The sequence below is a fragment of the Myxine glutinosa genome, chromosome 12 (genome assembly GCF_964187855.1).
Source record: "Myxine glutinosa chromosome 12, kmMyxGlut1.1, whole genome shotgun sequence".
NCBI lineage: Eukaryota > Metazoa > Chordata > Myxini > Myxiniformes > Myxinidae > Myxine > Myxine glutinosa.
In genome coordinates, this window is record NC_136272.1 from 16,711,455 (window position 1) to 16,724,918 (window position 13,464).

General features: G+C 45.7%; 1 protein-coding gene across 3 annotated transcripts in view; it reads right to left on the reverse strand.

The window, feature by feature from the left end:
- Positions 1-11,907: 11,907 nt before the first annotated feature.
- LOC137438165 (ELKS/Rab6-interacting/CAST family member 1) overlaps positions 11,908-13,464 on the reverse strand; it is a 119,942-nt gene continuing 118,385 nt past the window's right edge. For all 3 annotated transcript variants that reach the window (XM_068133173.2, XM_068133171.2, XM_068133172.2), the window contains one exon: positions 11,908-12,565. In XM_068133173.2, coding sequence (XP_067989274.1) covers positions 12,425-12,565 — 141 coding nt within the window. In that variant the 3' untranslated portion in view covers positions 11,908-12,424. The remainder of the gene's footprint in view (positions 12,566-13,464) is intronic.

Here is a 13,464-nt window from a genome sequence, read left to right on the forward strand (position 1 = left end):
GGAAGCCAGATCGGGGCACCGCCGATGTGGCCGCAGCCAGCCACATCACCAGCTGGCATAGCAACACATATTGTGCAAGGCAGACTGACACCACGCCCACTTCACACGTGATTGGTCAAAAAGTGTTGATGGGAAGATCATACCATGGGGTAAGAAGCTGGCCACTGATTGGTGGAAGGAAGCAGCAGTCTTATTGACTATCCCCGGATGGCATGACACGAAGGGCAAAAAGCGCTCGGCCAATGAGAGGACACCAACGCGATGAGAAGATTCGAGAAGTCGAGGGGCACTGCGCTGGTTGGAGCAGAGGAGGGCTGACGTCACGTGACGGAGAGTAAAACCTCTCACTCGCCGGCATTTTCTCTCTTCCCTTTGCCGTCTTGCGTTGGACTGCCCCTTTGCGTTTGCCCTTCTCGTTTTGGCTTCCTCCCCGTTTGGACCTCCTTTCTGCCCTTGCTTCTCGTTCCCATTTGGATGTTCGCGTGGTGGACGTTGGAGAGACGTTGGGGGCGCCGACGATCATCCTCTCCTGGTGCGAGCGTATGAGCGAGGCTTGGTGGTACGAGCAAACAGGACCTCGCGTGCGACCGGTGAGCAAGCGGGTGGCTCGGGGCCGAGCAAAGCGCGAACGAGGCGGACGGAGGCCTGCTTCGCGCCAACATCCGAGCCGGACGGAGGCTGACCGACATCACACATCCTGCCAGATAAGACGCACCAGAGAACACAACACGACGATTCTTTTATTTAATTCCTTCCCCTGTGCTGTTGTTGAGGTGAGGTGTGTGGGACCCCGGTTTAGGAACCATCGTTATTTGTTGGCGCGTTTCATTGTTCTCGGGTTCCGTAATAAATATTCTTTCTGTTTGTACATTTTACACCGTCTTGGGTTGAAGTAATTTCCACAGGGAGAAGACATCGTCGGACCGTGAAGGTAAGCGGCATTCTCCCACAAACTCCCCTTCTCGTGTATGATCCGCCATTGAATTGATCGTCTCCTCGTTAAGCTCGATTCCATCCGTGGACGCTCTGTCTTAACTGAGAGCCGTCCACACGACAATACAACAAGCGTTACGCCTAGGTCCCCCGTCGGTGAAGTGATGTGAGTTGACAAAGTGGAAGACGCAGAAAACATGCTATGATATGATATTTTGCTCACAAGGTTCAGACATACATGGCGGCGGCCATCTTGGATTTTGACGTGGCGACCCAATTTTCAATGGCGTTCTTCCTTATGCCTAGATAAACCCACACACCAGATTAGAAGTTGGTACTTCGCTTATTTTTCAAGATATTCCGCTCACAAGGTTCAGACATACATGGCGGTGGCTATCTTGGATTTTGACGTGGCGACCCAATTTTCAATAGGGTTCTTCCTTGTGCCTAGATACACCCAAACACCAGATTAGAAGTTGGTACTTTGCTTATTTTTCAAGATATTTCACTCACAATGTTCAGACATATATATGGTGGCGGCCATCTTGGATTTTGACGTGGCGACCCCATTTTCAATAGCGTTCTTCCTTATGCCGAGATACACCCACACCAAATTAGAAGTTGGTACTTCGCTTATTTTTCAAGATATTCATCTCACAAGGTTCAGACATACATGGCGGCGGCCATCTTGGATTTTGACGTGGCGACCCAATTTTAAACAGCCTTCTTCCTTGTGCCTAGATACAGCCACACACCAGATTAGAAGTTGGTACTTCGCTTATTTTTCGAGATATTTCGCTCACAAGGTTCAGACATATATATGGTGGCGGCCATCTTGGATTTTGATGTGGCGACCCAATTTTCAATAGCGTCCTTCCTTGTGCCTAGATACACCCACACACCAGATTAGAAGTTGGTACTTCGCTTATTTTTCAAGATATTCAGCTCACAAGGTTCAGACATACATGGCATCAGACATACATGGCGGCGGCCATCTTGTATTTTGACGTGGGTTGCACCCACACACCAAATTTGAATGCGGTCCTTCGCTTACGCACGCACGGACGGACACACGGACAGAGGGGAAAGCCATAGTCCCCCTTTCGCTACGCTGTGCGACGGGGGACAATAAAGGGAGCGGGAGACAAGATGGGGAGAGAGGGGGAAGCACACAAGTACAACAGCAGAGAATAGGGACAACGGAAGATACGTGGGGGGAAGAGGGCTTGGGGGGGAGGAGGCATGGGAAGGCCGGTGGGAAAAGTATAAAACACATGGACACTGCTAGAACTTCCAGGAAAGAAAGAAGTCAGGATTTCAAAAATTAAAAAAGTGGATCTGGGGTGCATTAACGGGGGTAGAAGAGATCAAGGTTTTGGATGGGGGAAGACAAGAGATGGTGGTGAACAGCTGTTTTAAAGACCTGGAAAGAGGAGTGGGATTGAAGAGAGTGAGGGATTTTGTTCCAGAGGCGGGAGAAAAGAGGGTTGCATGAGTGAAGGTGAGCAGAGAGTCTTGAATTTGGCAATTTCACCAAAAGAGGGTTACTAGCACATCTTGTGCGACCTGTAGGAATATTTGGGGGACAGAACACAGATAGAGCTGGGGAGCTAGGCCAGATAGGAGTCGGTAGAAGACAGAAAGACCACCTACCTGCCTGCAGTGAGCGATTGAAAGGCCCTCGGAGTTAGCTTCATCGCAGGAGATTCCAATGATTCTGAAAGCGTTGGTTTCAACAGCGTGAAGACGAGCTAGGTGTGAGGCAGGAGCACCGGCCCAGAGGGGAGATCAGTATTCCATTGAGCTGCGGATGAAAGCCTTGTATGTGGTGAGGAGCCCAGGTGTGCCAAGGAAGGACTTCGCATGACGGAGGATGCCCAGTGGGCGACTGGCTTTGGAGGCCAGATTGGAAATGTGGTTTTCCCAGGAAATATCATGGCAAATAGTGAGACCCAAAAGCTTGAGTGACAGAACTTCTTGGAGAGAATTGTTCAGAAAGTAGATGGGAGGGTTGTCCAGTTCGTCTTTTCGGAGAGGCATAGTAAGAGTGTGAGATTTGTCAGGATTGAAAGACATGTTCCACTTGTTTGACCAGTCTGATTTTGTCCAGGTCTGCAGACAGTGAGGAGGCTGCAGATTGCCGATCTGAGGGATGAGGAATGGAGCGGCAGATAGTGGAGTCATCAGCAAAGAGATAGAGAGGATTTTCAAGAGAGTCAGAGAGAACATTGATGAATACCAGAAAAAGCACAGGGCCCAGAACACTGCCTTTGGGAATTCCAGCCTGAACAGGAAGGGGAGATGAGAGAAACCCATTCAGGGCCACACGTTGACTATGACTAGAGAGGAAGTCCGCAAGCCATGCGTGGAGATTTCCATGGATACCATCGGAGGAGAGTTGGGTGAGCAGAGCTGGGTGCCAGACCGTATCGAAGGCACGTGATATGTCAAGGGAGACAGCTCTAATTTTCTGTTTGGCATTGAGAACATCCATCCATTGTTGAGACAGCAGAAGCAGCATGTCCAGAGTAGAGTGACCTGGTCTGAAACCAAATTGATGATCAGAGATCAAGCCATTGGAGAAGAGGAGAGGTTTGATATCAGAAACAATGATGGATTCCATGACTTTGCTGATAATTGGGAGAAGGCTGATTGATCTGCAGTTGCAACGATTTGTTTTTGCACCTTTTTTGTGGAAAGCGGTGATGTTGGCAGATTTCCAAGCTGATGGCAGATGACCTTGAGCAAAAGAGAGGGTGAAGAGAACAGAGAGAGGGAGTGAAAGAGCGGCAGAGCAGGATTTTAGGACCCGTGGGCTGATGCCGTCTGGTCCAGGTAAATGTTTTTTGGATATTTAGTCATAAAAATACAATTTTTAGAAAGTTTACATTAAACCAATAAGAAAGCAATATTTATAAGTTTATTGTAAGGACTCCGTCAGGTAAACTTCAGAAAGAGAGAGAGAGAGCCGAGTAAGTGGAACCAAACGAGCCATCCTGTATTCCAATGTGTAATACAGAGGTAAAAAGAATGAGCAATCAGATTGCAGACCCTCGCCAGGACGTGTTTTCGAGGTTTTTAAGGCTTTTGCGTTGAACAAATATGGCGGCCGACCCACGTGACCGATGACGCCATAATTTTTTTTCCCCTCCACCAATTTATCCCAAAATGACGCTCAATAAACTTCATCTTGATCGGATGAAGTCTTGTACTTGTCGAATTATGACGTCATAATGGAGGTACCTATGACATCATAAACATTTGTTATTCCCCATGGAGAGTTCTTTACAATGAGCCATGTCTCAATTTTTTCTATGCAGCACTTTCGGAGATAGAGGTGCAAAGTTTTTTGGTTTTTCCAAGATGGCGCCTATGACGTCATAATTATCATTAAAAAAAAATTATACAGGTGGAGGTGCATCTGATGGTGAAAATTTCCTGTCAATCAGACCAACGGTTGCAGAGGAAATCATATTTATTCTGTGCTGACAAAGACAGACAAACAAACGGACCCAAATGCAATACCCTCTCCTCTGGCGAGGGTACCTAGAACAGCACCTGGTGGAGAACACACCTCCACCAGACTGAACCGTTTACCTTTTGCATCCCACTGATCGGTCAGATTCGGATTCAGGCCTGAACGAAAATCTAATCGGCTTGTTCTTCCCACCTAACCAATCTGTCCACCAAGTTTAGTCTGAATCCGTCCATATGTTTTTGAGATATCCTGATCACAGACAGACAGACAGACAGGTGTGAAAACAGCCTCCGCCCATCTTTGGTGGTGGAGGTAAAAAAAGAGTTTAGTTGTAAGGGAAAGAGATCACATCATCGAGAAAAAGATATGGAAGGAAAGTTGGACCAAAGGGACGTGATTGGGAGAACACGAAAGTGGTTGGGTGTATGGAATATGGATCAACACCAGAAATGCGTCTCACAACTAACTACACACGTAATGGCGACTCCGCTTATTGAAATACAAACAAGTTCACTGGGGTGACATTATTGGCAGATTTTACCATATACCTCTACCTCCACCAACCCAAGCCCTACCTCCACCAACCCCAGCCCAACATCCACCAACCCAAACCCTACCTCCACCAACCTAAACCCTACCTCCACCAACGCAAGCTCTACCTCCACCAACCAAAGCTCCACCTCCACCAACCAAAGCCCTACCTCCACCAACCAAAGCTCTACCTCCACCAACCTAAACCCTACCTCTACCAACCCAAACCCTACCTCCACCAACCTAAACCCTACCTCCACCAACCCAATACCTCCACCAACCAAAGCTCTACCTCCACCAACCAAAGCTCTACCTCCACCAACCAAAGCTCTACCTCCACCAACCAAAGCTCTACCTCCACCAACCAAAGCGCTACCTCCACCAACCCAAGCGCTACCTCCACCAACCCAAGCGCTACCTCCACCAACCCAAGCGCTACCTCCACCAACCCAAGCGCTACCTCCACCAACCCAAGCCTACCTCCACCAACCAAAGCCCTACCTCCACCAACCAAAGCCCTACCTCCACCAACCAAAGCTCCACCACCACCAACCAAAGCTCTACCTCCACCAATCAAAGCTCTACCTCCACCAACCAAAGCGCTACCTCCACTAACCCGAGCCTTACCTCCACCAACCCCAGTTCAACATCATCCACCAACCTAACCCCGATCTCTACCAACCTAAACCCTACCTCCACCAACCCAAGCCCTACCTCCACCAACCCAAGCTCCACCTCCACCAACCCGAGCCCTACCTCCACCAACCCCAGCCCAACCTCCACCAACCCAAACACTACCTCTAACAACCCACACTCTACCTCCACCAACCCAAGCCCTACTTCCACTTCAAACCAAGCTCTACCTCGACCTACCCGAGATCTCGCTCCATCAAAGCAACTACACTAGATATGGTGTCTCCCTCTGTGAAGTCTACGTGAATGTTGAGAATGAAGGAAGTCTTTCCAATTGCAAACTCCATTATATAAATCACCAAGTCTGCCATGTTCACACGAAGGGATTAGAGAAAGTCGGGTAGAACTCAGGTAGATTATCGAGGAGGTCCACAGGTCTTGCACGGGCCCACGTCATCGGGAGTTGTTTCAGTACCAGCTGCAAGACCAACTTTTCGGACAAGTCAACGAGAAAGTTCTTCAAATCTTTAGTTGTGCAGAGGCACATCCTTTTCTCACAGGTACGTTTCCAAGTATTTTCCGCTTCTTTTATAAGCTTTGCGAGCCATTTTAGGTAACAATCTTTTGATATATGCCCCGTTATTCCTTGAGATTTATGCGCATGTACGCTGAGCATTCTGGAGCAGATTACGTCATTTTGAAAGTCGCGTATTGGAGTGTGACTTGTTGCTCCGACCGATTGCCTGGAAAGATAATGGACCCTTATTGGATTTAATGTGCATCCCATTTTTCTGAGGTCACACCGCCCACCCATCAAGAAAGAATACGAGGCCCGTTGCATGCAACTGTTGCATGAAACGCCATGTTGGAAAACAACTGCTGCCAGTGCTCAAAACATTTATTTTCCTTTGGTAATGCATAATGAAAATTGCTTTCATCATCATACTCAACTAGGGTAATGGGAACCCAGAGAAATTATTTCCATTATAATCGTCTTAATGATTCAACTAGGGTGCAATGAGGGTCTGTTCTCCACAAATCATGATGATCAAGTTGTTTCCCACAATTTGCCATAAATATCCTTTCTGTAAACATTATCCAAGCAAGTGCGAAAATAAGGTGAAGGCCTCTTACTCGTGATACAACTACGTGTTCGGAAGCATCAATTGTAGTACCGTCTCCTACCACCAGGTGGAGAAGAGGCATTACACGGTATACACTTACATGGAGAATTTACGTCGGGATTTTGGATGAATTTACCTTCAGAACCCCTGGGATTGAGGAAACCAAGTAGCTCCAACCTTTGTCTTATGACCCATAGCCCCCACTGCCAAGTTTGGTTCTGATTGTACAAGTAACGACCGAATGCATCAACCACAGACAGACAGCAAATTGTGGATTTTCGTACGATGTGGAGATGAAACAATAAAGGAAAGTATTGATTGCTTATTTGTACCAACAATTGCATCCATCAATTCACCGATCAAACCCACCTCCACTCCCACACCCCACAGTTCTTCAAAGAAAGACAGTGCGAGTAAGCAAAAAAAAGCAAAAACATTTATTACATTCACCATTAACCAAAAAGTTCGGATTCGTGGTATAAATAATTTTTAAAAGTGAAACAAAACTTTGCCAGTTCTAGCATTTTTAGATTACACCTGCTCATACAAAGCCCCCTGCCCCCCCCTCCCCCCCAAAAAAACCGTTAACAGTTTGAAATGATCTCAATAGGAAAGAAGTCACGTCTCCATTACAAGCAGAAATAACACTCGCGGTACACATCACGGGTACACAGCCAGCATGATGAGGAAGGAGTTTCTATCAATGGACTTAGGTAATCAGACGATGCTTTCAGGGAATTGAGGCTGGTAGGGTGTGGTGCAAGTCTCGGTTTAGGAAGAAGATGAGGAAGGGATGAGGTGGTTGGGTTTGGGGATGTGTAGATAAGGGCATTGATAGGGGGATCAAGGGGTAGAAACTGATATCAGTGCATCAAGCTCTGAAGGTTCAGGGAAAGTGAGGCCGGAGCACAACCACTCCGCAGACAGGGTGGTGGCACACCCCACTGGATCCTGACAAAGAACACTTGGGAAAGAGCAAGAGAAAATAATGTTGTGATACAACATGTAGTGCAATCACTGCTTTCAGACAATCCAGGCACCAGGACGATTATGTCTCATGACACAACAAACTGTGGATATACAAAGAAAAAATATATATTTGGGATACATTAGAGTCCTGTTATAAGGAACACTCATTATAAAGAAATTTTGTTATAACGAACGGCACACTTTGGGTGGACGATTCAATCTTAGCAAAAGAAGTTAAAAATCAATGTAATGAACAGAGAAATGTAAAACAGATTTCCATTTTGTTTTTTTTCTTTATTTGGGGGTGTCCGTCAACGTGTTGCGGGGAAGTTGGGTAAAATCTCGATGAAGGCCTTTGGTCATTGGGCAATGTTAACAGGGGGAACCTCGAGAAGTGTTCGCTGTGTAAAGATCCTCGAGAAGAGCACATTGAAAAAAAAAACAAAGACCCTGACGGTTCTCCCCATCTGGGACAATGAAATGATGCTGCAAGTCAGGAAAATGACGCGAGGTGGAGGTAGAAAAAGCAGCGATGGTTTCGAAGGTTGAGAGAGAACAGCACAAAGTAACCACGTCCAGGTAGACAGGTTGCTCCTTTGGATCGGTTGGCGCTAAAAGAGCCCATCTCGGATGTTTTGCTATTAGCATGGCAATTGGCAATATGTGTGCTTGTGTGCGTGTGTGCGCGTACGCTTGGAATGTACTCAAGGTGAAGTTGGCAGCCACTGTAGTTGAAGCTAGATATAAGTGCATTTAGACAAAAGTCGGGGAATATCAGTGTTTAACTCAGCCGAGTGGACTCTCCGGGAGAAGCGGTCTGCACGAGGCAGTGTCCTGGGTACAGTTTTTCTCATCACGTAGATGTACTCGGAAAGTCCGACTCCCGATAACTTTTCTACAATTCACCGGAAAATCTATGAACCGTCTCACCCCTCCTCTCGCTACCTCAGCTTACCGAAGCTATTGCAAAGCTCCACAAACTACAACATTACACAATAATTACCGCCACTACCGTAGGGGGACAGAGGTTATGTTTTCACCGCTGTCCGTGTGACTGTCTGTTTGTCTGTCTGTCTGTGAGCAGAATATCTCAAAATGTTGTGGATATTTGTGGTTGCGTGTGTGTCCGGATACGAACATTTTAAGTGATTCTTCACCAGAGAGACGAGGCTAAAAACGATATGGAGCACGATACTTCAAAAACTTATGGATTGATTCAGACAAAACCTGGTTGGACAGGTTGGATGTGTGGCAGGGGTGAATCGATTCGATTTCGGTGAAGATCTGAATCGTGATCCGAGGATTTTTTTTAATTTTCAAAGTGATTCTTTACCATTGAGAGATGGTTGAATGATATATGGCATGATGTCTCAAAACGTTATGGGTGGATGATGACAAAACTAGGTGGATGAGTTGGTTAGTTGCGAATGACAAGCCGATTCGATTTTGGTTTTGGTCCAGATCCAGATCCGGCCTATCAGGAGGATACAAAACTAAACGGTTCAGCCTGGCGGAGGTTTGCGCTCTACCGAGTGCCGTTCTAGTTGTGATTGCAAACATTTGCGCAGTCGTTAAATCGGTTCATTTCTGTGAACACGTTGGCTGTTTTTTCCCAGGCACATCCATAGTTTTTCCCAGGCACATCCATAGTTTTTTCCGTGCACATGGTTTTGTCTCTGTACATCCATGGTGTTCATGCCAACTTACGCAAAGTGAATCAATGATCACTCAGCTAATTTTTAGAGATCCAATCACAATGACAAGGTCTTTCGGGAACGCAACTAAGGTGAATTTATTACTTGCAAAATCGAAGATTTTTCAAGTATATTGGTCGGTTGCGTTTGTGGTTCTGTCTGTCTGTTTGTCACCGGCCTACAGGTCACAATTCTAAACCGATCGTCACGAAAATTCACCAAGTTGTCTAGGTCGTCCCAATTGAGAAGCCTATTGATTTTGAGGTCAGAGGTCAAAGGTAATCTGGAGGTCAAATTTCTAAAATCGCCATTTTAAATCCGATTGACTTGAAAATTGAATAACATTTGTATATTGAGTCAACAAATTGGGAAATAAACGATTTGAGGTCAAAAGGTCAAAGGTCAACTCGAGGTCAAATTTTAAAAGTCATCAATTTTCATCCAAAAAGCCGTCAATTCTCAACCGATCGACTTGAAAATTGAACAGCATTTGCATATCGCGTCACTAAATTTGGAAACATACTATTTGAGGTCAAAAGGTCAAATGTCAACTCAAGGTCAAACTTCCAAAATCATCAATTTTCATCTGAAAAATCGTCACTTTTCATCCTGTTGACCCGAGCTTTGATCAAGATTGTAAATTTTAATCTTCATGAAATGGACAATTTGCTGTATCAATGGAAAACTTTTTTGGGGGGGGGGGGGGGGGGGAGGGGGGAGGCGGATTTTGCAAGTATCGCGCTACGCATGATGTCTTCTTGTTTTTTGCCCTGTCAAGGCGGTTCGCTGCACCAACATTTCTGGAATAGTAGTGCGGCCTACGAGAGTCTTTTGTGGGGGACGTGGGGGTCGGGAGTCTTCTACGCTATACAAAAACCAGTCCACGGAACGCATTGTTCGTTATAACAAAATTCCACCATACTTGGAATTTCACATATACTATACAGTTGTAAACCTGTACATCAAAATGACGTGTTCATGTTACACTAAACATTCATCATACAAGACCGAACAAGCCTAGCCTTTTGTCGGCATAATAAAAAAAAATATGGAATACACTCAGCACAACCTTCATAATTGCCTGAGCACAAGAAAAAAAAAAATTGGTGTGGACATCCAAAGTGACACTCTTTGCCCCACCGACCTCATGAGAGACTGCATTCCTTAAAATTTGTTCTTTTGGCGAAAAGATGTACCGCTCTCACACTTCGACATTCAACCGACCCGTCGGGGTTTCCGACAACAATGCACCGAGACTGGAAACGGGATTCAGCCTTAGGATTACTGCTCAAACAACTTGCATGCATCATTTGCCTGATATTTGAAAACAAACACCCTGTTGTAATAAACATTGTACTGAACCCAACAAACAGGGTTAGTAAAAAAAAAAAAAATTGTAAAAACCCCCCCCCCCCCAATTTTTTTTTTTAAGGAAGAAGAATTTGGACACAAACGTTTAACGTTTTGCTAATGCATTTTTAGATATTGCTAAAGGATGCCGGTTGTTGCCTGCCACACAAACACCAAGTTGTTGCAATATCCAATCCTCAGTGAAGGGCAATCTAAGTGTGCTATTCAAGTTTGTGCAATAATCTGTGCTTGTGCATTTGGGCCAATTTCCAATGACTGGGGTTTAGGGGTGAGCGGTGGGTAGGTGGGAGGGGGGGTCAGCTTTGTCACACAGTCATCTTCTCAGCCGGATGTTTGAATGGTGCAGCATGTTTGAACAGCCAGGTAAACACGACACATTCACCGAGAATGCTGCAACGAGCGCATTCCCGAAAATGCTGAGCTTTATTACATTTGATGCGTAATGGTCGATTGGGAATGCTGAAATGGGCTTATACATAATTCGTTTGAGAAAGTAAATTGACAACGGCCACGTTCCCCCCGCCCCGAGGAGGGGCAGCCAGGCGACAACTTCACACTGTTTTGTGCTTTCTGAAACACCAAATCCCCTTCCCGTTTCACTTGGTGCTTTGACATGGAGGAGATAAAACGCTCGTGGGTGCATCACGTCAACCCACTCGGACAACGCAATTCGCAAGCAATAGGGTTCAGAATATTGTACCAATCAGCGGTTTTGGGACGGATCGCCACTGAACCCCCGGCTCCAGATCCCCTACCCGAGTTGCCTTCCGTGTCGTTCATGAGTCACCATGATATAGCAGTTAAAACACTGTAAATAAGCCCCATTTGTACACAATGGTGTGTGAGCTATCTGCACATACAGAGATCATGTGATCTCAGGAAGGGCTGGTTAGGAGGAATTCCACCACCAGGCAAGTTTTGTGCACGTTTCAAAGATTCAAAGTGCCTTCATCAATGAGGAAGTATGACGCAGAAGGGACGGAGTAAAGATTTGTATAAAACATTTGCTACGTTGACGGTTCATGTAGTTCGTGGCTTTTGTAAATCTGCAGGAAGTCGATTTAAAAACTAAAAAGGCATCAGATGATGATTATTTTTAAGTAGCAGCGAGGCGTAAATGCACAACCAAGTGCTATAAAACCGTGGCCAGATTAATTCAGATTCATCTGTGTGATTATTCAACCACACGCGATTGATTATGGGTACACACAGAAATGTGTGCGGCAAATTTTTTTTTTTTTTTAATCACTCACTGGAGGAAAAGTTGCTATTTTAAAATGCTTATCAGCAGAGGTATAAACCCACGACAACCTTGCACGTGCCGTTGCGATTCAGCGAGAGACCTTGCGGTAAAGTTGCATCCGCACCGGACCAATGGCTGTGGACTCGGGCGCTTTCGTCCGGTCTTCAGGGCACCACCGACCGGAGTCAACGTAGAGGCGTATCCGGACGTTGACCGTCGACCAAGAGAAACCATCTCGGCATAATGGTTCAAATGGTCCAAAATGTGTGGGAACAACGACCGCGAACTCAGAACCTTTTGTCAATGGACAAAACTGCCCGTTCCAATCCAAACCTGCGTAGTTGCCCAGTTTGGAAAGCTGGGGAGTCCCGGAGTCGAGTAGATGACGAGGAGCAGGAGAAGGAGGAGGAGAAGGATGAAGAACTTTGCATCGCAGTTCTGCAACACATCAAACGGCGACCTCTTCCAGGGCATTCACCACAAGTTCCAAGAGGTCTGGGCGTTGATCTGAGATGCACTGCAGCAAAGCGTCGGCGCGACTTTGCATTTCTTCGGCAGCACGCTCCTCCCGAGCCAGCTCCTCAGCCACCTGCACGGCACCAGGATAGTGCACATAAATGCACCGAATGCCTTCTCCCAGAGGCCATATTATACAACCCAAATCAAAACGGGTTTCATCAGAATGTGCCTTTTCCTGCCCGTATATGCTCGACCGAAAGCAATTATTTTCCCCATTCAAAATGGCAGTGCACGCACCTTGTCCGTCTCTATACAGTCTCCAAATATCCCTGATTCCGCAGCTTAGGTGTGCGGCACATATACACAAAGAATTAAGTTAAGCACCCCTACACAACGAATTAAGGTAAGCACCCCCTAATATATATTCTTTGTGTATATGTATACATTGGCATATATTCTAAGGTATGTGAGATCAAATAATGATTGGTATGACATTAGCAATTATCCATTGATGAAATTGAGTGATCAAAGTGAAAAAAAGTGATTGGTTGAGTCAGTGATCCGATCACGTGGGTCCTACACACGTTATTGACGCAAAGATCGCTAGAGGTCTTCTCAGAACAATGACTGTACGTTAGAAAACATAAACGTCATCCACACTGTCCGTGATGGACCTATAGCTCCATACTTAAATTGAGGTGAAAATATGCCTAAAATTCCCAAAAAATTTCACCTTAAATTATTCAGAATAAAATATTGAAAACGGCATGATTGTTATGTTTTTATGTGACCATAATATCACTTCTCCAGAAAATATAGCAATATCATGGGTATATTACACTGTTTTGACGACAACAAACTTGTAATGTGCGAGGTTGTAAAAAAACGGGGGGGGGTGCTTAACTTAATTCTTTGTGTATATATAGATACAACCCGAAACAAGTCAGGAGAGAGAGGATGCCAACTGGTTAGCAGTACTTGGAGAGGATTGGATTGATGTGCAATTAGATCCAGTTAATCCAGGACAAT